The sequence below is a fragment of the Sceloporus undulatus genome, chromosome 5, assembly GCF_019175285.1.
Source record: "Sceloporus undulatus isolate JIND9_A2432 ecotype Alabama chromosome 5, SceUnd_v1.1, whole genome shotgun sequence".
NCBI lineage: Eukaryota > Metazoa > Chordata > Lepidosauria > Squamata > Phrynosomatidae > Sceloporus > Sceloporus undulatus.
In genome coordinates this window covers 84,873,959-84,900,796 of record NC_056526.1, presented here as the reverse complement: position 1 = coordinate 84,900,796, position 26,838 = coordinate 84,873,959, and the positions used below count along the sequence as shown (strand labels likewise).

Genomic DNA, 26,838 nt, shown 5'->3' with positions numbered 1-26,838 from the left:
TTTACATTTGATCCCATACAAGAATTTATTATTGGTAAGTATTAAAGTCTATAACAGATTGGAAATAAGGAGGTAGGGGGATTAAGGGATGTAATACACATGGATTTCTTGTATGTAAATTCATGGTTGTGTCAACACACATCTTGGTTTCTTGTATATAAATTCAAGATTTTGTCAATACGCTGCTGTACTCACATGATGAAGTGGTTGAAAACTGAAAGTTGTTCACTTTCTCTTCATATGAAGAGCAATAAGTTAGAGTTGATATCTTGTTTTCTAAGGTCACAGCATCCCTCCCCACCAGGAGTGGCAATTGTAAAGCCACCGGATTTGGGGAATTATTGTCCAAAAAAGTGACTTTACCAAGCTCCAGATATAAGCTTACAACTTTTTAAAATATTCATGGTTCCAGACCAAATAAGCCTTTTTATTTTATTTTATTTTTTCATTTACCTTAAGTTCCTGAAATTCTTATAAAACGTCTGCAATAAACTGAAGACAGGTAACCACCTAGGAAAAGTACTGTAACTAATGCTTGTGACACTCTATCTCTGATCATTTCTTTTGCCTTCTGGATTATTCCAACCTGTGTACTATTTGACTTGATAACAGGCAAAAACTTTTATTAGTAATTAGGCATCTCTCTGTTCATGCATTCAGCTTCTTTATATTGGACAATGTGCCTAGAGACCATCAATCTGGACAAACTTTTACCATATACACCACTGCTGTACTGGAATGAGGTAAGATGCATTCAGACTTGGAAAAAGGGGTATTTCTGATATAATTTAAATGCAAAGCAAATTTACCTTGAAAGTTGAAAACCAACCCATATTGTTTTCTTTCATTTCTCTGTATTATTGTGGCTTTGCATTCATTAAGCATCATCTTAATGTCCTTAAAGATGAAGAGCAGTTTAACTTTTCATAAATACTGTGGTCCTGCCTGCCATGCATTTTGGAAACTGGTTATAAAAGGAAAGGTGAATATTTACTGTCTTGGTCTAGCCTACTATCCATATCAAAACAAACCATTGTCTAAGGAGGCAAAAACAATTCAACATCCCTATTCTGTATTAACTTTTTTCACTCAATACTCATATTTTTTAGGATGTCCCTGGAATTATATGCGGAACTAACATTATCTCATTACCTGTGTTAAAAGTAAGTGGATAAGAAATAATTGCTAGTGGGAAGGTGAAATGATATATATGCAGTTGTTTTAACAGTAAAATGCTTCTTCCCCTCCCATCCACACATTGGCTGAAATCTGAATATGCAATTGTGTATCCTCCCACCACCTAGCAGCAGTCAAGCTGTGGGAAGGGCCCCTGATAGTTGGTAATTTTACAAGGTATTTAGTCTTCTCTGCCAAAGAGTACTGTTGCCTCACAAAACTATAGATTCCAGGATAGCCCATTTATAGAGCTTCCCCACAGTGCCTAGTTTGGCCCTAAGTGATGAAACCACAGCTCTCCCTGCCTACAAAAAAAGAAGAAGAAAGAAGGAAAAAAATCATGGAAAGACCTATAATAAGATTCTGTAAAGCAGCCACTAGAGGTCATAGCTGTTCCATATGCTTTCTGAATACTGTATGTGCTCTAAGACCTTTTCAGATTTCGAAACTGCATTTTTTGCTGTATGCCTTCATGTTGTTTCTGACATTTGGTGAATCTAAGGTGAACTCACCATAGGGTTTTCTTGGAAGATTTGTTCAGAGTGGGTTTGCCTTTGCCTTCTTCTGTGCCCAAGGTCACACAGTGAATTTTCATAGACAGCAAGGATTCAGACCCTGCTCTACAGAGTTGTAGTCCACTGATCAAACCAGTATACATGCTCTCTGTCGAGCATGATATTACATGAGCATTTATATTTTATAAATGATTCCACCATTTACAGTTATTTTCCACAGAGGAATACCTGTTCAACCAGAAATCCAGCCTCATAGATTTTGTGTGGGTGATTGCTGTGCAAAAGGAGGTGGGAATCTGGGATTAGGCCTTGGATTGGTTTTTATTGCAAAATCCAGGTAGATGTTTTATTCAACAGAATGGTTGAATAGTCAGAATGAATCTTCCAGTGGAGTTGGAGGTCATACATTCGAATGTGAAAATTCAATTTGTGCTAATTTTTTAAGATGTCATGTAGACATACTGAATAATTACTGCAGTTATGTCAGCTGACATTTTGGTAAAGTTTAAAGAAGCCTTTTTCAGGGGTTCTAGGGGTTCTGCAATAGAACATGGCTATGTGTCAGATTTGAGGTAGAATTAAATATTACTGTAATATCTAAGTGGGGAAAATCCCTCTCTTCACATTCAGACCAGCTTAAAACACCTCACATATTATCTACATTTGTCATAACCTTGTTTTGCTTAACCCTTGTTACAGGAAGCAATGAGTACATAGGAGATTTACTTCTCTTTCTCACTCATTTGAGGTACAACATTGCAAAGGCTTTTGGGAAAAGCTAAGCATGAGCCTGGAATGTGTAAAGTATGCTGAACCCCACTTGCATTTCAGCTACAAGGTGCTTAGGAGAGAGTGGGATAAATTGCTTTCAGATGAGGTAAATGAATCTGCAATGGTGTGTTTTTCAGTATGTCAAATTTGTTCATCAAATGTTTTCTGATTGATTAGGACATGTATAACTGATTAAGTGAATCCATTGCGGGCAATCTCGGGAATTAAGTTCCATTTTATATTATTATCTGTTTGCAATGTGACATATATGATTATATTATAAAGAGTCTGTGTCAGGGCATTGCACCCTCTCAGGGGAACTGCAGGAGCAATCTTCATCAAAAATGCATTGTGATGATGTGCAGTGCTATTTTTTAGGATTAAACTGTAGAAATATCCACTCAATCTATTGTTTCTATAGAAAGCAATAACATATGTATCCCACTTGTTCCTTTCTCTCCAGTTGAAAGGAAGAGTTTAACATCATGAGAATAGTCACAGCATTTTATTTGGTGTGCTGGATCTGTATGCCCCAGTGTGTAAAAAAGGCCAAAGTAGTATGGTTAGGTAGTAGCCTGAATTGACATGTCAGCAGGTCATTCCAAAAGGTTATCTAGAAATTCCGAATTCCTGGTTAATTTGCAGTTCAGAAATGTCAGGTCATTTTACCTGATAGTACTAATGTAGACCACAGGATGTGCCTTTTGGACAGCTACCTTCCCAGTCAGGACTATTAGCTGTAATGGGAAACCATGGTCTTCTGCTGTGTGTGACCACAACTCCGTAAAGCACCTTGGCTCTGTCCCTGACTTGCCAATAGCGTCTCAGAGATGCTATTTACGTTTAAACTGGTCTCGTGATCCCTGGAGATCATCAAACTGCGCCTCATTCCCCAACGGCTCTGCTGGGTGGGGGATCTGCATTCCCTGGGGTATTTTCAGTATTTTTGTCTACTAAAACACTGTCCCCAGGAGTAGCTGGAGTTTATGTCTAGATAGTACATTATGAGTTTATATACACTCTATTTTTTCCTCTGTCTATATGTCTCATTATGCGTAATATAAAACTAACTGCATCACATAACACTTTCAAGTCAAATAATTATTATCTTTTTAGACAAGTGAAGAGAGAACAACATATATGAAAAGCATATTTGGAAATGCAAAAAGGTAGGTTGACTTCTAATAATAAATTATTCTCATCTTCCTGGTTTTGATTAAAAGAAATTCTGCAGTCTTGATGTCTCTTTGTGGCCTGTGAAATTCAGTGTCTGTAAATGCCTAGTGGTATAATTCAAATATAGCCATGTTAGTCTGTAGAATCAGTATGTAGAGAAATCTTGAATCTAGCACCTGGTAATCTGTGGCTCAGGAAACAGTTCGTACATGATGGTCCAAAACACTACAGAAATAATCCAGGTTGATACTACTTTAACTGCCCTGGCTCAATACTAGTGAATTCTGGGAAATGCAGTTTTGTGAGACATTTAGCCTTCTCTGTCAGAGCTCTAGTGCCACGAAAAACTACAATTCCCAGGCTTCTCTAGCACTGAGCCAGGGCAGTTAAAGTAGTTTCAAACTGGATTATTTCTGCAGTGTGCTTTGGATTTATATTACTAATGTGACTGCAATATTGTTTGATGAGCATTTGTTTGCTGAGGAGCTCTATAAGTCACAAAATGAGGACTAGAGAACATGTGGCACATACCCCCAAAAGTGGCTCATTTCCTTGGGGCAAATGATACTTCTTCCTCAGTTTCAACACTAGACTTAAATCTAGTGGCTCTTACAAGTAATAGTAACCCCATTGATTCAGTTGCTGAATAGTAAGTCCAGCCCTAAATAAATCCTATTGATTTGATAAACCTGCTCTGGCTGGGACTAGCAGTTGGGTTTAGCCAAAGATGTGTTTTTGAACTTTAGTTGTCATATATCTCTGCTCCTTATTTCTGTCGGCCATGCTAGCTAGTTCTATATATTCTGATATTCTGACTGAGGAAGTATTTTGAACACTTTACATATGAAGATTGCTTCCAGTTACGATCAGATGGTGGTTTTAACATGCTCTGGTAATGTATAAAGTAAAACAGCATGTTTCATAGCACTGGAACATTGCTGAAAGAATATTTAAAGTTTCCTTAAAAGAGGGTGGGGGAAGCAAGGTACATGAGATGAATTTGACCCTCAAGGCCATGTTTCAGGCCCTCAGGAGGCCCAGTGTTTTAAAAATTTGTTTTATTAAAATGCCTCCCACACATTCTAGGGGATGTAGGGAGCAATTTTCTAACATCGCTGGTCCTTCTTTGTATTGTTTTAGGTCCAGGAGAAGCCTTTCTTAGACCAAGAAGTAAATCAGAAATTGAATTGGAATATGAGAGACACTTTTAGTGAATATAAAATTTTATTTTTTTAATTGAAGCTAAGAAGATATATCAGGGGTGTTTGTACAGTGGAGAGTGGAAGCCTCTGAGATCCTGTAGTGGACCAATATAATCCCTCAACCTTGGGCAGTTACTCACTGCTGCTTTAAAGGAATTGTCCCACAAAAGGAAAGTGGGGCATTGTTTTGTTAATAGCATTATCACTCTTGCTAGTTGAGTCTTTCTGACTGAAGGTTGCATGAGTAGTATTGAGTGCTTCAATGGACAAATACTGACTGTTGATATAATAAACAACTAACTAAGATTTTGTTTGGTAAGTATCACACATTTTATTTTTTGAAAGCCCACAACTTTATTTTGGGAACTTTCATAACTAGTCTTAAGTAGCATCTGTTTAATTTGAGCACCATTGTGTAATTCAGCAAACAAGCTGAATCATTAATGACAACATTAATGCTTTATCCTGCATTGACTGACTTTTTGCAAACCTCTGTCCCTTGCCTTGTTCTGCTACAGTAATTGTTTCACACCACAGAGTGTCAAAGTAAATGTGTGTGTGTGAGAGAGACTGCATTTTGTCCTGTGTTTTCAGCTTAAGGCTGTCACTGCTGACAAGCAGGAAAGAATTCAAAGTTAAATCCATTTTTGAACTTTTATGGAGTTTGCACTGACGTGTAGTTTGTTCTTTGGATAACATACATTTTAATGTCTGTTGTTTTCCTTGATTCAACTTGTACTTTGTTTATTTGTTCTCTTTCCCTCTTAGGATAAGCAATGTTATGTTTCTCTTGGACAGATGTAGAAATACATCTGTGTTTGAAATCATAAAGACTCCAATTTTCCTAATGTACGCAACAATTATTATTTGCAACTTTCTGTGCCAAACTATGCTAAAATTTTCTATTGTGCCATGTTTTACAATTGCGTATTATCTCTTGATCTCGTGTAAGAGGCTGAGATCTATCTAAATTCTCTCAGATACTAGAGAAAAGCCTAATTGGAATCGTGGCAAGCAATAAGTTGCATTATTTTTGAGGTGTGTGATTCTGAGTTGCATGTTATTTTTAAAAAGGGACTATCTGTGGGTGCAAGATGAGGTTTCAGAAGGGTCAGTATACAAGCTCTCAGGATCAGATCAGGGGACTACAGTCATCTCTCCACATTTGTGGATTAAGAATTTGATTTGATTATTTTCAGATTACAGTATTTCCCCTGCCACTCAAATAATATGTTCTCTAGGCATCTGTAGATCCTCCAGCATGATTCTGTAATCAGTGTCTGGTAGAGGTTGACCATAGAGTCATGCTGGAAGCCATACGGGTGCCTAGAAAAGTGTTTTGTCGAGTAAAAAACAAACAAAAAATATATACAGTAGTGAGCTTGTATTCATGTTTTTCCCCCTGAACCCTACGAAACATGAAGGCCAACTGTATTTAGTTCTGTCTTCTGTCTATACAATTGCTAACTAGAAGATTCAGGGAAATATAGGAAGACTTGAAAGCGATGACACTCTCCTGTTGTTGTACCGACCTCGAACATACCACCTTTGAGTTTGGAAGTTATACTGATAGTCCTCTGAGTCTGCTGAAACCTTTTTTCTAAAAGCCCTCTCTATACCTATTAATAACTATTAATACAGATTGTGGCAATAATTCCCACCAACAATAGCTTCATCCACACTGCAGAAATGTTCCAGTTTGATACCACTTTAACTGCCCTGGCTCAATTCTATGGAGTTCTGGGAATTGTAGTTTTTTGAGACATTTAGCCTTCTCTGACAAAGAGCTTTGTGCCACAACAAAGTATACTGTAATTCCCAGGATTCCATAGCATGGAGCTATGGCTGCTAAAGTGGTGTCAAACTGGATCATTACTGTAATGTGGATGGCCTCTATATGTTTTGTGAATAAGTCGGTAAGTCTGTTTCTTAAGTATTAGATACACATCCTGATGTTACACCAGTGGTCTTCCCTCTCTTAATTCATGGTCCAAACCCTTTCCTGTTTAGCTTCAGTGAACTTTCAGCAATCCAGTCAGTGATGGATACAGGTTGAATAAAAATGACACAGATGTACATTTTACATTATTTTTTACACATTCCAGTGTCTGCAGCTTTTTCATTATATAAATAAATTGGAGTAGCATAGGCGTCTGTTGAGTGGATGGGCTTTCTACATAATTTTTTTTAAAAGAAACTATCTCTTTAAAGAGCTTCATAAACATTTGTTTTTTCTCTTAGGGTGTTTTCCTGCTTGAATACATGGAACACAGGTACGGCAAAGATTCACTGATGCTGAATGGCCCAGAATGTTGTTGTTGTTGTTGTTGTTGTTAACTGCTCTTGAGTGGACCCTGACTCATAGTGAACCCATGGATGAGATCTCCAAGACTCCCTGTCCTCCACTGATCTCCTTTAGATGTTATTAGCTACCTTCTGTCAACCTCGACTCATGGCACTCCTACGAATGAGACATCTCAAAACCCCACTATCCTTTACCTTTCTGCTTAGGTCATATTCTCCTGATGTGGTGAAAGTACAACAGCCTCAATTTGAACATCTTGGCTTCCAGGAAGAGTTCAGGCCTGATCTGTTCAAGGACACATTTATTTGTCTTTTTAGTTGTCCACAGTCTCCTCAGCACTCTTCCACCACCTCATTTCTAATGAGTTAATTTTCTTCTTACTGGCTTTCTTCACTCTCCATCTTTCACATCCATACTTGGTGAAGGGGAATACAATGACTTTGGTGATTCTAACTCTACTGTTCAGTTGTATATCTTTACTCTTTAGGATCTTTAGTTCTTTCATAGCTGCCCTTCCCATTCCTAGTCTTTTTCTGATTTTTTGACTGCAAACCTCATTCTGATCAATATTTGATTCAAGGTACAGGAAATCTTTAACTATTTCAATTTCTTCATTGTCTAGGCTGAATTTATGTAGATCCTCTGTGGTCATTATTTTTGTTTATGTTCAGCAGCAAGTCTGCCTTTGTACTTTCTTCTTTAACTTTCCTTAGTAATTGTTCCAAGTCTCTGATGTTTTCTGCTAGTAGTATGGTGTCATCCACATATCTTAGATAATCCCAAATAGTGACATTTACATTTGGTATTGAAAATGCTTTGCTATTGCTTTGTAAACTAACATTTCAGGCAGAGCATGAATAATGCAGGATTACTGAAAAACAAAGTGTGTTGTGGATAGAGAGATAGTGAATGTGACTTAAAATAGAGGAATGCTAACCCATCTTTCTTGTGGGAGACACTGGGATGATAGAAATTAATATCTGTGAATTATGTTGTTGAGAGACATGTTATTTTCATTAGCATATATATAAAAGAATCTTGCCCATGACAGGAATAATCAAATAGTAAACACATTTCAGGATGGAACTTGCAGTTTAGTCTATTCAGAGTATGAGTAGTCACAGTAGTACTAACTGGAATTATCAGTTGGAAGTTTATTTCTCTCTCTCTATCTCTTTGAAGATATAAATTAATCCCAGTTAAACCCATTGGCATAAAATGGACTATATTATCCTTGTGCTTAAGTATGCAATGTAAATCATAAATAAAGTTTTACTTCAGATACAACAGATGCTATTGTATACATAATCCCTTGTCCTCTTCATGGGTCTTTACATGCTGTGGTTTATAAATGTCAAGTCCAGAACAAAAGGCACTTTGTATTGTTTCCACGAGTTTTTTGGACCCACTGGCTCTAAAGGGCTTGTGGTAATGATCAGAGTTTTATATGCCTGCTCATGTGTAACCTGCTCTGCCCACTGCTAATCCTGTCTTCCACAGACATGCACAATTTATTGTTTCAACCAGATTTGCTTGCAGAGAATCAGGACCAGTAATGGATGTCAGGTTTGCTTCCATATTGACTGTGGGTGACATGATATGCATTGTCATCTTAGAAAAAGGAAGGGAGTATGGTTTCCCTCTGGACACATCAGGTGGTCCCTGAATGTCATTTCCATCAAATACAACATGTGAACAAGGGTAATGAGCTACATTCAGCGTAGAACAACCAAGCAACAGCCTATGTGTCAACTGGCTAAAAAACCCAAAATAATATTTTGTTTTTGTTTTTGTTTTTGTAGTTATGGTAGGAACACTAGAGGCTGGCATTCTGTTTTGCGATTTATGATGACGTAAGTCAGACTTACACCATCATAGTATACTTTTTTGTGGAGGTTGAAATTCTGTTCAACCACCAGCTCTTCCTTAAAAAGCTCACCTTGTAAGTAGTGCAACCCCTACAACACAGCCATTTCTGTATTGTGGGAGAACAGAGAGTTTAACAAGGAGGTATTCAGTTGTTTTTTTGTAGCTGGACACGTCAGAAGGACATTATCTGCAAAGATGTCCTGAGGACCCAGAGTGATCCCTGTGGATGCCTTTTGCAGTAAGTCCAGCTACAGGAAAATGGCTGGGTGTGTCCCCACTGTTCCCCCTGTTTTCTGACCACACAAGAAATTGCTATGTTGACAAGGAATTGTGCTGCTGACAATATAGGTTTTGGGCGTAACCATCAGGAGAAGTAGCTGCAGAGATATAGCTACATGATCCTAATTCAGGATCTTGGCTGAAATTTTTTTGATTACATTTAAACGCTGTAATTGTGTTAGATATAATAATGTATTATAATGTACATATTATTTTGTGGAAACAATTGAAAGGGCTTAGGTTGTCTTGTTCATTTCCTATTCCAATTTATCATAAATCTCAGGGCAGATAGTATTTGAAATATATTTTTAATTTCTGATCTGTGATCTGAATCATCAAACTACACTCAGACTTCTGAAATCTTTTCTAATCCCAGAAGACTTGAGCCTTGCTTTCAAAAGGATTCTGATCTGTAGCCCAGAACCTGAATAATATCTTGTTTCCTTTGATTTCAGAGGAAAGGCTAGTTCCTCTCTTCCAAGATGAGGATTACCACCAACAGTTGCTCACAGGACTGGTATGTGTTGGCGCTGCTGCTTTCTGTATCTGGTGGCACAAACTTGTATTACCAGAAAATATAACTTTTTCATGAAGTTCTGCTTCCTTTCATCAGCAAAATGACTATGAAGAAATTTGTCAGCAACAGTTAAATCATTTTCTAACTTTCCGGATTTGATCCTGACTCTGAATACCTGTCTCAGGACAGCTGTGAAAATATCCCTGGTCCTCCCCATTGGGAGATCTGTGAGAGATGCATAGTATGGAGGGTTGTATGGCCTGTTTTTAAGTTCTCTGGAATTGATACGTGGGTAATGCATGGCTAATTTCCCTCCTATAGTGCCACTGAAAAATCCTTTCTTCACTTATTGTTGTCAGCTTGCAGGAAGCCTTTTTGCCCCAGTTTATATTTGGGAAGGGAAAGCTTTCTTTCTTTTTGTCAATATGAAAAAGGAACACAAGCATGAACGTTCTGCTGTTGTAGATCATCTGAGCTCAAAATGTTATGTCTGAATGTATCACATATATTCTTGTCTTAGTTAATGTCTGCCAGATTTCTAGTGCTCCTTCTGAGAAGAAAATGAACTCAGGAATTTTTTAATTAAAGTATCTGTATAGAGTAATATGTTTGTTGTTGCATTTAACTGAATTTGCAATTTCTTATTTTTCCATGTTATGCTATATAAAGCTACTTCTGCTATAGTCATAATAATATAGTAACAGCATAATGTATATAAATCTGCTGAACAAATTATTGTCTCTTATATTTATGTTTCTGATAACCAGGCCAAGGCTATAATCCCATGTATGTTTGCCCAAGAGTAAGACCAAGTGAATACAGTGGACTTACTTCTGAGTAAACATACCCAGGATTGCTTGCATTTGGTAATAATAACCCATAGTTTTAATATTGATTGAATCAATAATACTCAAACATTTATCCTTGGGACCCCCCTTTACATCTACATGCGGACATCGCACCCCTCCCACTTGATGTAGTATATAAATAAAAATATTTTGTTTATTTGTGGATATATTTTCATTCGCACATTCATGTATATTCATATTTTAAATTGAACAGTTTTATTTAAGTAAATACAATATTTAATTCAATGCATGTACAAATTGTACATATCAAAAAAGTTTAGGAGAGGAGGAGGCGAAGTGATGAAGGCCTCCAACCTTGCACTCCCCTTGAGCAACTCTCACACCTCTCTGGGGGTCTTGCCTAACCATTTGAGAATCACTGGATTAGATTCTTTGGAAAAAGGCATATTATTATATAAATGAAGTGCTCCTCCTCACTTGTTATTAATATTATAATTATTAATTATTGGGTTTTTTTTAAACAGATGGTTACACAGTTGAAAGATCATCTCATGAGGCACCTACAGTATATTGGCACAAAGAAGATTGAACAAATAGCAGTTGATTATGTTTCCAAAATGGTAGGTTTGTTTTAAAACAAAAAAATATTGGTGGTTCTTTAAGAAAGGTTTAACCCTCAAGTGTTCTGTGTATGTTTGGCTTTACGTAGACCATACCATCTCTGTCACTGGTGCTTAACTTAAAAAAAGGTTCTGCTTTTCAAAGCAAAATGATTTTGAGCTTGGCTTTCTAGGAAGTCATCCAGTACAACCCAGTGGCCTTGGTCTAAATGTAATTCTTGGCTCAGCACTCAATCCCGATTCAATGTCTTGGGGTTATTCTCCTTTTTTATATGTTCTGCCTTGAGTCTGCATCTAAAAAACCCTGCACCCCCAGTTTGAATTGATGATAAGTCTTTTCTAGCACCTCACATACATGTACTCCTATAACAGCATTTTTTATTTAAATTGAGAAGTAAGAGAATGCCAAGAAGAGATAAATAATAGGGATATTTTTGTAGTTTTTACTAATTTTAAAATGACTCATGTCTTCCCACCATAAAGATGTGCCAGTGGAAATCTATCCTTTGGCTTCGTGGTTAAATTTGAGGTCTAACTATAATTCCTGGCTCAGCACTCAAGCCAGGAATTTGGGTTATTCTCCATAAGCAGCCACAGTGTATGGTTCCCTAGCATGATGCAAGAGAGGCAGAAATTTGAACATTGAAGCATATCATGTCCTAGTAAGGAACAATTCAGTGGTTTGCAATATAGCTAATTGTCTGATCTTAGAAGCTATGCAGAGTTGGCCCTGGTTAGTACTTGGACAGGAGACCATCAAATAATACTAGGTGCTAATGCTATACTTTGGAGTTAGGAACTGACAAAACAACCTCTGAGGATTCCTTGCCTAAGAAAACCTTATGAAATCCATGGGGTCGCCATAAGTCGATAGATGTCTTAAAGACATATGAACACACAGCAGCAGCAGCAAAATGTGTGTTTTGCGATATAGATTTCAACCAGCAGGTGGCAGCAGATGAGCTTTTTTTAGGTTCTTGCAGTTCTGAGTCAATAGGAGTTTCTCAAACAGATTCAAACAGCTATAATGTAATTCAAGAATTTCCCCTCTTATAATGATCTGATCCAGCAGGAATTACAGCATAAGATATCTCTGGCAAATTTTACTAATTTCTATTTTCTGCAGCTGATCAGTTCTTAAACTGCATTCTAAAGAAGGAGTATCTCTAATCTCAAACTCCTCTCCTAACAAGCTCAAACTTCAGAATGACATTAATAGATTAGAAAGCTGGGCCAAAGCTAACAAAATGAATTCCCACACTACTAGCACCTCCCATTTGGTGGGATCTGTTTTCTGTATAGCAGGTGAAGGGAGCTATGGCTCTCCAAATGAAATTGGACTGCAGCTCTCATCTGCCCTAGCCAGAACCACCAATGGTGAGGGATTATGGAGATTTGGAGTCCAAAACTATCTGAAAGGCCATAGTTCCCCTCCGTTCCTTGACAGTTTTGTATAAAATGCACATTGCAGGTGGGTGAGAATTTTGTTTTGTTTATTTTAGATTGAGAACTTGCCACATTTCTTAGATGTCTTCATAAAATCAAAGAAAATTGGGAATAAAAATACCTGAAGATGGAAAAATTGAAACTGATAGAATTACTCCTGCAGGCAGGGGAGCTTTGATTATTTTATTCTTATGTCTGGCTCTACATGCTTGTGTGTTCAACTATGTTTATGGCAGTGAATTAAGGCTGCCACTCCCCTCCCCTCTGTTTAATTTTTGGGCATGTTCCTTCTCTATAATAGCTACAAGGCAGGCAGATACAAAGCTTTATATCAATAGCAAGTACATTTCTATACCACTTATCAGTGCACTTAAGCACTCCCTAAGTGATTTACAACATGTAAGCCAATTGCCCCCAACAAGCTGGGTACTCATTTTAGCAATCTCAGAAGGATGCAAGCCTGAGTTGAGCCTGAGCCCTGGCTGGTATTGAACTCATAAGCTTAAAGTATACAGTACAGGCAACCACTGCACCACCAGGGCTCATAAAGCCTTCACATGCTAGGGAGAGCTATACCTGAATTTAGCCAGCGCAGATGGATGAACATTTTTCTCAGGTTTTTTAAAATATAAAAATGTATTAATTTGCTAATTTGTGTTAAAACACTTTTGATATTGTGCAATGTGTGAGGCAACATGTCAATATTTGACACCAGATTTTCCACCTTCGTGACTGTAGTCAGCAGCTTCTGAGCGGGAGAAACACCTCTCCCTTTCTCAGTAATCAAAGAGACATTGTAAACGTCTCTCAGATGAGGCTTTTATTCTTAGAAGAAGTTCCACTGTGTACAATAATATATACATTGACACCATCCACCATCCACACTAGTAGCAACCCACTCTGAGTAAAATGCTTGTCACTACTCTAGCAAAGGCTTCGTGTCGTGAGGCCTACTAAGCCTTGCCTCTCCCTCTGGTCTCACAAAGAACCCAGCCACCCTCCTGAGTGACTTTTCAGACTGGTGGCATACTACAGTACTTTACTGCACTTGTTGACTATCTTTTTGATGTCAATTCCTGTTTAAATGTCTAATCAGTATGGCTCACAGTAACCCTTTAATGCCTGGTTACCATTAAAATCCACATTTTCCTTGTGACTCTATATCCCAACAATTTGTTCATATGTTTGAGAGACAGAATGAGGGGTTTGAAAGAAATCAGATTCAGAAGAAAAAATGACAGATTTACTCATCCCTACTGGGGCAAGATGTTACATACGATAATTCAAGGGTAGATTGTGCACTTGATTTTAGATACATGTATTTTGGTGCATAATTAATGTTTTTTACTTTAATGGGATAATAGATAATAAGAAAGCATCCAGAATTGTCAGTGATTTTTCGGTGTGTAGTGTGTATTTTCTGTCTAGATCAGGTGTGGGGATCATGGGCTTTGTTCACCTACAAACTACATTATTCTTGACAATTGGCACATTGACAGAGGATGATAAGAGTTGAAGTCCAATATCAGGAGAGACAAAGGTTCACTATCTGTACCCCATCTTTTCTGCTACCCTATTCTGTTTGGCTCTCTGAAAAGCAGTTCCTAAGGACTGTGCATGTATGAAATGTAGTACAGGGGGATGCAGGTGAAGGCAGGAAATTAGAGGAAACAAGAAGGAGTATCTTTCTTCTGCTTGTGCAAACAGCCTTTTGGACCCATCCTTTGGGATCTCTGACCCTTGGGAATATTATGAAGTCGAGGGCTTTCATGGCCAGAATCCATTGTTTTTTATGGGCTTTTCGGGCTATGCTGGGAAATCTCCCTGACCCTGAGTGGTTTTCATTTGCATGGGCTGGGTCTTGATTTTGGTGTTTTTCAGGACTGATAGCCAACAACTATCAGGTCAAAATGCACAGGGAAGTGATTGAAATCCACAAACACCTGGGCAACTTCAACAGGAAAGAAGAAATCCTTAAAGTAAACAAAGTTTTGCTACCATCCCTGAAAAACACCAAAATCAAGACCCAGCCCAAGCAAATGAAAACCTCCTAAGGTCAAGGGGATTTTCTGGCAGACAATAGATCATTAATTAAATAGACAGCCTGAGGCCTTGCCATTCAACAACAGAACAATACACAAAGTAACATGTAAATCACTTGCTCTCAACCAGGGGCCACACAGTATATATATACCCCACTCACTCCCATGCCACCATTCTCTGAGGATCTCAGCCACAGTTGCTGGCAAAAAGTCAGGAATAAACACTTCCAGGACATGGCCACATAGTCCGAAAACCCCACAAAAAACTTGAGAATATTCATACTTCAATTAAGAATAGAACTATAAAATTAAATAATCAGCCCACCTCTCTGTCCCTGGACAGTTGAATACCTTCCCTGGTGAAAACATCTACTGATACATCTTACATTTCCATGACTGAAGGCACTTTTTATGGTTTTTTCCACTGACACCTTTCCATTTAATCAAATTAGGTGACCGAGAGTCTCTATCCACAATGGCATCTGGTAGCACCTTTGAGATTATTTGAGAGAAAGAAGTTCACAGCATGAATTTTCATAGATTTAAATCTTCAAAAGCTCATGCTACCAGCTTCTCTCTTTCAGTTAGTTTCAAAGGTGCTCCAGGATCACTTTCCATACTGATTTTGAAGACTAACATGGCTATGAATTTGAATTCTACCCATAATGATTTTTCACATAGCAGTGGCTGGATTCATCCAGACTGGTTTAATTTGGAGATTTATATACATTTTGTTTGCCCCAAAATATTTTCTATCAACTCCTGGCATGACTTCAGATTTTTTATACCAGCTTTCCAGCAAATCAGAACAGGAACAAAATCTGGGGCTTTCTGTCAGTCAGGATGCATCCTTTGTAAAATTCCAGGAATTCATTTATGACTTTTTACTATGACACACAGTCCTTTCAGGTCTTCCTTCCTGAAAGCAGCTGAGAGCAGGTAGTTTTGGACTAAGCTCTACTGAATTCAGTGGAAATATGCCTAGAATTGCTGCTATGCACAGCATTTTTTAGCTTGTTTTGTTATGTGCCTTCAGGTCATTTCTGACTTATGGCAAACCCTAAGGAAAATGTATCATGATATTCTTGGCTAGATTTGTTTAAAGGAGGTTTCCTTTTGCCTTCCTTTGAGGCTGAGAGAGTGTGACTTGTTCAGGTTCGCCCAGTGGGTTTCCATGGTTGGGTGGTGATTCGAACTCTGATCTCCAGAGTTGTAGCCCAACTCAAACCACTATACCATGCTGTCTTGTGAGCATGTTTGCTCAGAATTATGCCCCATTGCATTATTCTCCAGTAAGTGAGTTGTAGGATACAATTTTACAGTCTGTTTGATTATTATGATTGTGCTGGTGTTTCTGTGACTCCTTGTGAGAAAGAGTTAGTAAAGTGGAGAGCCTTCCACCTAAGAATTCACATATGCTTTTTTCTTTGTATTTCTAGCTGGGACTAATATGTCAGATAATGGAGAATGTTTGGCAGAAGTATAATCTTCATTCCTGGACCTTTTCACTGTAAGCATTTTTTTATCAAGTCATTGTCAGTTTAGCTGACAAAAATAGAGTCACAAAAGGGCGCACAAAAGGGTGATAAATATATTTGATGCTTTTTTAAAAAAAACACACCTATATTGTAGCCAATATAGCTATCCCCAACAATTCATGCTCTGCTATTGAAAGTCAGTTACATTTAATAGTGAATTTAATTTTTAGGGGGGGAACTATTGTTGCTTGCATAGATGTTAGTTTATCTCATATTTCTAAAATCAAAACGACCATTACCAGAGGAACTAGTTTTGTATACCAAAGGAAGCACTAAGCTTACGTTTCTTGAACATCATTTCCTCCTTAATGCCTTATGGCAGCCCACTTTTCAAACTGAGAGGATTTGTCAAAGCAACAAAATGTAAACATTTCCCACCAGCCATGTCCAAGATGTTCACTACAGTGTGGAAACAGCAGATGTCTTCAACTATGCTGTTGTTTAATTATGTTATTATTTTATTTTGGGGGGGGGCTTATTCACACAGATGTGTCTGAGGTGGTTCACAGCTAACATGAATACATGTGTTTCTGTGTATGTTTATGCCTTCAGGTCGCCTATTGACTTTTGGTGACCCTCTTGGATTTCAGTCAAAGAATATTCAGAACTGGTTTGGCCAAATACATAGCAAAGCATTATTATAACAAAGATTTTAGTAATAGTCAATAAAAATGTATTCACTAGGGAGCTGGAATTCATCTCATGATGTATATACATTTTATAGTAAATATGTTACGGTCTCCTTATTCCCTAGCTAGTGTTGAAAGGAGTCATATTTCCAAATACAACTCAAAATGCAATGTGGTTATTTATTTATTTAAATGTTTATATCTCTCTCTGTATCATCTCATTTTACAGAAGCATAAGCGTGAAAGCCGTTTAAACAATGTAATACTATGAATTGGGCAACTAGATAATGACATTTGATCTTATTTGCTTGAGACCCAAAAGTCAATAAAAGTGACTTCTATTCAGTGCTTACTCTTAATCAGGGGTGGGCAAAATGCCGCCTATAGGACATGTGGCTCTTTACAGCTCCTCAGGGGGTTAAAAACTTCTTTAGCTCCAAAATATCCCTATGGAGGACATTTACACCACATTTGTAGATCCCTTGGGAGCCTCAAGTTTTGTAACAGTTTTACAAAATTTTACTAATTTAATTTAATTAATTTAGAATCACAATGGGGCCTTATTTTGAAAGGGAGTGAACTAAAATGGCCCTGGAAGGGCTAAAACCATGGTGAAATGCCCACCTTTTTGGCGGGTGGTGGTGGTATGTGTGTGTGTTTTGCAAGGCAGTAGGGCTTTTTGTGTTCTCCTGGGTGGGCTTACCCTTCCACAATTGCCCACCCTTCCTCTAAATATTTAAAATTCCAACAAGGTAAGTGTCATGACCCTCTGGTGTCAATACTTAGGATTTGCTGATTCAATTTATTTTTTGAATTTTTTATTTTTAATGCCCACTGCCTAGATAGATCTTTTGCAGGCTAGGCTTCCATTGTGGCTACTTATGGGAAAGTCATTTAAATGGTGGGTTTTTTTTGGGGGGAGGGGGGGCAGTGAATTTCCCAATGCACAATGTTGCCTTTAAAATACCTGCAGCTTAATACTAAGCCAATAACAGCTGCTTGATATGAAAAGTCAGCCCTGTGCCCAGAGCTGTCATACCCTATAAATTTTAAAGTTTTTCCTTGCCCTTAATGAATAGGTGCACTGGGTAAAAAAAATCAAAACACTGTTGCAGATTCCACTTAGTTGACTCTTTGTGGCCATCTAACATTTGCAACAAGGCATTTGCTTTATACAGTAGTTTGCATGGTCTAGATGAGAGAGTGAGCAGGCTGTAGCTGTTGAAAAGCCTAACAAAACATTGAGAAATAACATTTGGGACAGGCCTCCTGAGGATATGTAGATGTGGAGTCGCATGTGGGAAAACACAGGGAAGGCAATGGATGCAGCCTCTTCCCAGCTGAACTGCTTCCGCAGGGGGCAGCTCAGCTGGGAAGATGCAGGGAACGTGATGGATCCTTCCTGTAGCCTCTTCTCAGCTGGGCTGCTTCCTTAAATCTGACCCTTGACATCCATGGTCATATGCGAATCCACAATTTTGGCCCCAAACGCTGACCTCCACTTATACATGAGGTCAACTAATAGTCAGGTATATATGCTATATTCATGAAATGCATTAGAAAAATGCATAGGGTTGTTAAACTGTGAATCTTCCAAGGGACTGAAAATCCTTTTAGTTTCCTCCTGTTTTAGACCATTCTTTTATTTTTATTTATTTATTTATGGTATTTATACCCCGCCCTTCAGCCCTAAAGGCTTTCAGAGCCGCTTGTACAATTGTTATTATTTTTAATTTGACAGTTCCTTGCCCTCAGGTTTACAGTTAAAAAGACATGACATAAAAGGAGAAGGAAATGGTGGTGGAGAAGAGGATCAGATCCAGCAGATCTCGTTCTGAAGCCTAGACCAAGGCAGATGAACTGGAGGGAGGGCTCTGCTTCTTAATCTACACTAGGCCCAATGGAGCTGGGCCTGCATTTCTCCCTCTGTGGCCGGATGGCACTAGATGGACTGGAGAGAGGATTCTGCTTCTTAGCTCAGACCAGGCCCGATGGAACTGGGCCTGTATCTTTTCCTCCATGACCAGATTCTTCCATACTTCTTAATCGTGTGAGACGCAATTGTGTGAGACGCAATCTTTATATTGAGTAGCTCTCCCTCTCCCCAGCTCAAAGCTTATCTGTCCCTGCCTTACTTAAAGTAGTACTGCTGTGTTACACCTAACAGTTTGATACAGCCTTCGAGATCTGGGGCATACTATTAAAAGGGTGATATATGTTGGGGACACCAAAAGTTTTATTTGTAATGCATATTCTTAAGTAGTCAAAGGACTGGTTTGGATGTAATATTTCCAATTTCATAAGATATGGTATATGAATGCACAAAGTAGTGTTAAGACCATATATTCTTTCCATACCCCTCATCTCCATGTGGATTGGTTCCAACATGGAGATCCTAATTTGTCCTAGCAGAGTTCCACAATTTATAACAAACAGAAGACTCTAGTTTAATGGAAGTTTAGTAACCATGATATTGAGCTGGGATAATCCTAGTTAGAGATGGGAAGGGAAATACTGGCTAAACAAATTGAGCTTTCCACACTGAAGCCAAAATGTAAGGGGCCTGTATATAGCTGTAGGAGCTATCATTTATGAAACTGGACTGTAAGTCATGATGGGAACTTATGTTGGTTTGTGAACAAGAGTGAGGTTCTTTTTTAATATACTGTTCTTGTTTGTCATGCAGAAAACAAGGAAATTCTGAAGAGATTGCTGTGTTCCGCAACATGTGTCAGATTCTACAGGCTGCAAATGGAATATGTATGCCCTTGCCACCTGGTAGGCTCAATTAATTTAGTGAGAGCCAGTATTATGTAGTAGTTAATAGTGTTGGACTGGGATTAAGGAGATGTGGTCTCAGTTTTCTGCTCAGTTGTGATGATCGCTGGGTGGCCTTAAGCCAGTTTTTTTCTCTTTTAGTCCACACCTAATCTCACAGAGTTATGACTATCAATTTTATGTGTGAAAAAAAATTAGAGGTGTACATTGCCTTAATCCGTTTGGTGGAAGAGCAGAAATATAATAAATAATAATAAATGTGATAATAAAAAGAATAAAAGAAGCTAGACTCCACAGAAAGAATGCTCGATAAGTAACTCAGAAAGGTAAATTAGTTGTTTGTTTAGTGCTAGCAGTGGGGACTTCTTCCCAGATAATGATGGATTGCAACTCCTGTCATCCCAGGATTGATAGAAATTGGAGTCAAACAGCAACTTGAAGCCACAAGTTCCACTACTCATGGTATAAATGAAACCTTAGCTGCATCTTTTGTTCAAATGAAAAACATGTAGATCTTTGACTACTTCTCATAATCTTTGCTAATGGTGAATGGTATATCATTTCAATCAGTGTTGACATTTTAGAGCCAAATACATTTTTGAAGAAATACTTGACTCATGAAATCCTGTTTTGTTTTGTTTTTTCTGAGCCACTAGACTACATACTAATTGTATTCTGAACAAGTGTGGTACATGGTCCAAAAAGAGGATTTGGAGGGGCCCATCCATGCAAGGAATGATTGTCCTTGTGATGTTACCTCTGTTGTTATACAGTTCTAAGCAGAAACCTTGAAGAAATGTCTCAGCGCTAGCTTGTATCCCATGTTATTGCATTGCCTGCCAAAGCGGCAAGGGGTTTATAATCAGATCCAGTGGATTTGGCTTGGTTTATAATCCAATTAAGAATGTTCTTACCGAAGAACTTGGCTAATCACCTAATACGTTGTGAGACCATGATGAGTGGTTGCATAACCACATGCGGGGGAGCTAGGCTCACTTTTTTATGACCAAAAAACCATACTTTTTGGCCCTAATTATTTTTGTTTTGAGTGATGTTTGGTGATAGATGGATATGCCATTACCTTCTGTGCAAGATATGTTCTGTGAACGTGTTTTTAGAAAAGTTCTCTTAATGGAAAGAATAGTATTTTGTCTCATTAATAACAGAGAACGTCATACTGCTACCTCTTAATTGACTAGAATGGTTCATTGTTTGGTACTCTTTTGTTGAAAGGCTAATCAATGGCGTATACCTAACATATTTAACACCAGGTGCACATCTGAGCATCACTTTGCTTGCATGGAAAATTAATCCAACAGTCCAATGGTAACTGCAATCTCTGGTTTCCTTTTTCCTTGGGAATTAGAATGCATCTTGAACATATCCAATCTGTAGATTGGATTTATTTATTTTATTTTCTAATATTTGTTGGCAGGTTTTAGTTGGAATTTGAGTGGATTGTCTCTTTGGAGCTTGAAACAACACTATTGGTCTGCCATCTGTTCCTGGGGATTTATTTCTCCCAAGTGTGTGCACATTCCACTTCACTTTCTAAAACTGTGGCTTCGTTTTCAAATGGTTTTTCTTTGAAGGAATCTTTTATCCTTTTATCTCTTGAATATTGTTCTTCAGTTTATTGCTTCCATTATCCTTTTATTTCTTCTTGATCATGTAGTATGTTTTCTTATATGATGCTTACCTTTGGTGTAAATTTCCCTTTGACTTCATATATCTTGATGATGAGGTCTGTTGTTCTTTTTTGTTGTTGTTGTTGTTGTCCTCTTCTGTTTCTCTGCATTATTATAGTAGTTCTCTCTGTTGCTGTGCACAAGTTGTTAAACATTTGTTCTGATCCTATGTCTGTCTCCTTTTTCTTTTTTCTCCTGCTTCTTGTTTCTTCTGCTGAAAGAGTTTCATCTGTCATCACTGAGGTTTCTCTTTCTTTTGGGCTGCAGAAAAGCATCTTTTTATATTCGTCTCTGAAAATGTCCTTGACTTCAATCCAGAGTTCTTCTGGCTCCTTGGACCAAAACACACTGCAGAAATAATCTAGTTTGAGATCATTGTAACTGCCATGGCTCAATGCTATGGAATTCTGGGAACTGTTGCTTTGTGAGACATTAAGGGCCCATTCCCACTGTGGTTTAAACTGGATCATGTCGAATCACGATCTGGTTTCAACCACCATGGTTCTCACTTGGGAATCAATTTGGAACCAATTCAGCAAGAGAGGCCATGATTTCCCCCCATGTAACCCGCATCAAAAAGAAGCTGGGTTTTTCTGCTTCTTTTTGGGCTGAATCGATTTATTTGAGAATAAATCGATTCAGCCCAGTGGGAACCCAGGGTGGATTTGAACCCGCCCTGGTAGCCTGTCTCTGCCCCAGCCATGGCTCCCTCTGTCCTCCCGGGCATACCTCTTCCCTTCCTTCCTTGCAAGCCTGTCCCTGGCTGGGCTTTTCCCTGCGGAGGAAGCCCAGCTAGGGAGGGGCTACAGGGCAATCGCTCGCCATTCCGAGGCTCTCCCCAACTGGACTTGCCTCCGTGGAGGAAACTCAGCTGGGGAGAGACTCCAGGGCGAGTGCTCGCCCTTGCTAGCCAGTCCCCAACTGTGCTTTCCCTCATGGAGGAAGCCCAGCTAGGGAAAGACTCCAGGATGAGTGCTTGCCCTTTCAAGCCTGTCCCCAACTGGGGTTGCCTCCGTGGAGGAAGCCCAGCTGGGGAGAGACTCCAGGACAAGTGCTTGCTCTTGCAAGCCTGTCTCTAACTGGGCTGCCCCTTGTGGAGACAGTCCAGCTCGGAAGAGGCTTGGTCAAAGGGCCTATTGCCCCATGGATAAGTCTATCCAGGATTTTGGAGGCTATTTTGGGGCAAAAATTTCTTGACTTATTGTTGAGTATATACGGTAAGCTATTTCAAGAAGATAATTATTGAGTATTGTATTAGCAATATCCATTAATGAAGATTCCTATTTCCTTGTGAATTTGTTCACTGGCCTAAAAGCTCATGATTCAGCTTAGTTACAGCTATCATTAGCCCTTAGTAAGAGTTTTTGCTGCATTTCATTGCATTTCACATCATTAGATTTCCATCTCTTCCCTCTCTCAATGCAGGATTTCACACTTTACTTATGGGGCTGGGAGTGCGATGTCTTCCTCTGCACACACTCTTGCATTACATTGACCATGGAGTGCTACATTTAACTGAGATGTGTGCTACAAAGCTTTTGAAAGGTAAGATGTATTTTGCACATTAGACTGCTTATTATCTAGCAGAAGCTCTGAATGAGATAGTATCTAAGGTCCAAAACACACTACAGAAATAAACCAATTTGAGAGTGCTTTAACTGCCCTGGCTCAGTGCTAGGGAATCCTGGGAATTGTATTTTATTGTGGCACCAGAGCTCTCTGATGGAGAAGGCTAAATGTCTCACAAAACTACAGTTTCCAGAATTCCCTAGCATTGAGTCAGGGCAGTTAAAGCGGTTTATTTCTGCAGTGTGTTTTGGACCTAAGTGGCAAATGTTCTTTGGAAATCAATATCTAAGGGACTCCACGCCTATGGATTTGAGCCTGAAAGACCAGGTACAGGTTTGCTAAGTAGTAAGCAAGCATATCCTGTGTCGGTTGCCAACATCATTCCTGATGACAGAGAGTGCCTATTGAGATTTCAGACTTAGCTTCTGATTCGCTGGCATTGTGCAGTTTGAGCTGACATGAGAGAGCATTAACTCAGGTCTCTAATTAGCAAGGATTTTATTTATTTATTTATTTATTTATTTTAATACAAACAATCTAATTCACAGCAGACTTTGTATTAAGTTGGGGATACTATATTTCAGTAAACAGTGATAAAATCTGGATTTGAAATCAGTTAATATGAACTTTGTGCCTGCATCATATTGTGTTTAGAGCATTTTATTTCATTTACCATTTTGAATTTTCTGCTTCTGCTTGCTATGTCTGCATAACTGCAGATATTCATATCTGGGCAAAAGGAAATATCATGTCTAAAACATCACTCATCACTCAGTGTTACACATTTGGGATTAACATGACCACACTATTTGGCAATAGGTTTATGTTGCACTTCTTTCTTATACTTTTACTTTTATTCAGCCATTTTTGCTTAACTTATTAAGGATTAAGGCAGTTACTTACCACTATGAAACATCCACTGAACTAATTTTTAATTGATCTAGGCAATGAAGGCTTCTAAACTGAGAAATCTGCTGGGGGGAAAAACGTTAGGTTCTTATATGTAGTTGTACTAGGTTTCATTAAAAAAAACACCACACATTCTGTCCAGTCATGTCTAAATTTAAAATGCTGTAGGAAATAGTGTAAAGCAGTTTTCTAACTACAGAACATGATTGTACTAAAATTCCTGGTCAGGATCTGAATGAAACTTGATGTGGAAAGGTCATGGCAGTAGCAGCTTGGCACTTCCCCTCAAAAGAGCACCAAGAGTGTGGAGGGGGTTGTGCTTCTTTTAGTTTCTCCTGGGAGAAAGTAAGGTCTTGCCTTTTTTGGTAAAAGTTGCCTTTATATCCTTTCTGATGTGTGTGCTTTCTTAGCTCTTCCTGAGCCTGGTCACCATTCCCACACATCATACAGCCACTATTTCCTCATCCATCCAGCCTTTAGGGTGAGCAAAAACAGTTATGCCTGCCAGAATTTCATAAGTACTTTGGCATGATATTTTCCTTCCCGTTGCCCTTTACATCCCTTGTTACATGGTCCTATGTTTTGCCCCCAACTTATCCACAGGTATTATCATACAGTATAATAGTTGTGCATGTTTCTGCAATGCCAAAATATACCAAGAAATGCCAAAGTAGTATTTTTGTTTAACATGTTTCTGTGACTGGAAAGTAACAGCTGGTTAATTTTCATGAAGAAAGACAAAAAGGAAAAATTCCAGATAAACAGAACCTGTATATTAATTACTAGAATTCTTGTTCATTTAAGTAATTTTCAGATGTCTTTTTAGCCATAAGTTCAATTCATTAATGTGTTAATGTTGCATGTATGTGCATAACAAGAGAAGAATGTATATGAATGGCATAATTGCAACAAAATTTAACTGATAAAATGGATCAGTGTCTTATTTTATAATCAGATCTCATTTAATAGTGTTATGCTGTAAACAAGTGTTACTCCCAGTGGTGGTCCACTAACCATTAGCCACTGGTTCATGGGGAATTTTAGAGAAAGAAAGAAAGAAAGAAAGAAAGAAAGAAAGAAAGAAACTATTTTAGCCAATGTGCACAAATATGGTATCAGTTCCTGGCACATTACGGAAGGGAGGAGAAGAGGTTTTCCATGTCAGAGACCCTGAGAAGCACTGCTGTAAACTATTGAGAACTTAAATAACAGCATATAAACTTTCATGAAATGAATTAGGAGATTCTTTCTGGCGATACTTGCTATGACACCTGTTTTACCTCTTATTTCTAAGAGAGAAAGGAAAATAGGCAGAAATAATCTTAGAACTATTGGCAGTGATCTTTGAGAATTCCTGGAGAACAGGAGCAATCTCAGCAAATAGAAAAAGGATAAATGTTGTCCCCCATCTTCAAAAAGGAGGGGGGGGGGGAAAGAGGATCCAAAAATACTTACTGCCCAGTCAGATCGTGAAACAGACAGACTGCACTAGGAATAGAATGCTGAGATCACTAAAAGTCAAGATGGGTTTCTCAAAAACAAATCATGCCAGACTAATCTTACCTCTTTTTAAAAATAGAGTCACAAGCTTGATAGATGAAGGGAATGCTGTGGATCTAATTATCCTGATTTCAATAAGGCCTTCAGCAAGATCCCTCATGATATGATCTTCTTGCAAATAAGCTACTGAAATTTGGGCTAAACAATGCTACTGTTAGGTGGATTTGCAATTGGTTGACTGACTGAACCCAAAGGGTGCTCTCCAATGTCTCTTCCTTATCCTGGAGATGTGTCTAGTGGGGTGCCATAGGATTTTCTTCTGAGCGCAGTGCTATTCAACATCTTTATAAATGACTTGGATGATGGAATAGAGGGCATGCTTATTAAATGTGAAGATGACACCAAATTAGGAGGGGTAGCCAGTACCCCAAAGGACAGGATCAGAATTCAAAATGACCTTAACTGATCAGAGAGCTGGGCCAAAATTAACAAAATGAATTTCAACCAGGAGAAATGTAAGGCACTATGCTACACTTATGGAGGAAAACTGAAATGCATAGATATAGGATGGGTGACTTCTGGCTTGATAACAGTAGTACATGGGAAAGGGATCTAGGAGTCTTAGTGGACCACAAGCTGAACATGAGTCTACAGTGTGATGCCACAGCTAAATAAGCCAATGTGATTCTAGTCTGCATCTGTAGGAGTACAGATCCATGGAAGCAATAGTATCATACTATTCTGTCTCATTTAGACCTCACTTGGAATACTGTATCCCAGTGGTTCTCAAACTGAGGGGGAGGGGGTGAGAGTTGCTCAAGGGGGGCATGCAAGACTTGGACAATCTGATCCCCTCTTCCTCCTCTTCTTCTCATACTTTTTAATGTGGAAAATTTACACATGTATTGAGTTAAATATTGAATTTACTTAAATAAAACTGTTCCAATTAGAATGTTAAAATATGAAGATACATGAGTGTGCGAATGAAAATAAACCCACTAAATAAACAAAATATTTTTATTCATATAATGTATGGGGGGATGCAACATCCGCATATAGCTGTAAAGTGGAGATCCCAAGGGTAAAAATTTTGAATACCACAGCTGTATCCAGTTCTGGGCACCACAATTCAGAAAGGATATTGATACACTAGAACGTGTCCAAAGGAGGGTGACCAAAATGGTGAAAGATCTGGAAACCATGCCCTATGTGGGGAGACTTAGGGAGCTGGGTATGTTTAGCCTGGAGAAGAGATAGTTAAGAGGTGGTATGATAGAAGGTTAAGAGGTAATATGTTTAAGTATTTGAAGGAGTGTCATAACTGAAGATGGAGAAAGCTTGTTTTCTGCTGCTCCAGAGAATAGGACAAGGAACAATGGATGCAAGATACAGGAAAAGAGATTCCACTTCAACATTAGGAGAAAATTCCTGACAGTAAGAATTGTTCGATAGTGAACACACTCCCTCAGAGTGTGGTGGAGTCTCCTTCTTTGGAGGTTT

At 38.5% G+C, this 26,838-nt stretch overlaps 2 protein-coding genes across 3 annotated transcripts in view; both read left to right on the top strand.

Annotated features, from left to right (window-relative positions):
- The window catches only part of ARMC10 (armadillo repeat containing 10), a 310,309-nt gene that overhangs the window by 40,318 nt on the left and 243,153 nt on the right, over positions 1-26,838 (top strand). The window lies entirely within an intron of this gene.
- Positions 1-26,838, top strand: part of LOC121930793 (gamma-secretase activating protein) — a 68,156-nt gene that overhangs the window by 33,170 nt on the left and 8,148 nt on the right. Inside the window, 11 exon segments of the mRNA XM_042467666.1 lie at positions 1-34; positions 661-743; positions 1,110-1,163; positions 2,440-2,568; positions 3,579-3,631; positions 7,082-7,113; positions 9,749-9,810; positions 11,144-11,239; positions 16,167-16,237; positions 19,581-19,672; positions 22,786-22,905. Of these exon segments, the coding sequence (XP_042323600.1) occupies positions 1-34; positions 661-743; positions 1,110-1,163; positions 2,440-2,568; positions 3,579-3,631; positions 7,082-7,113; positions 9,749-9,810; positions 11,144-11,239; positions 16,167-16,237; positions 19,581-19,672; positions 22,786-22,905 (826 nt within the window).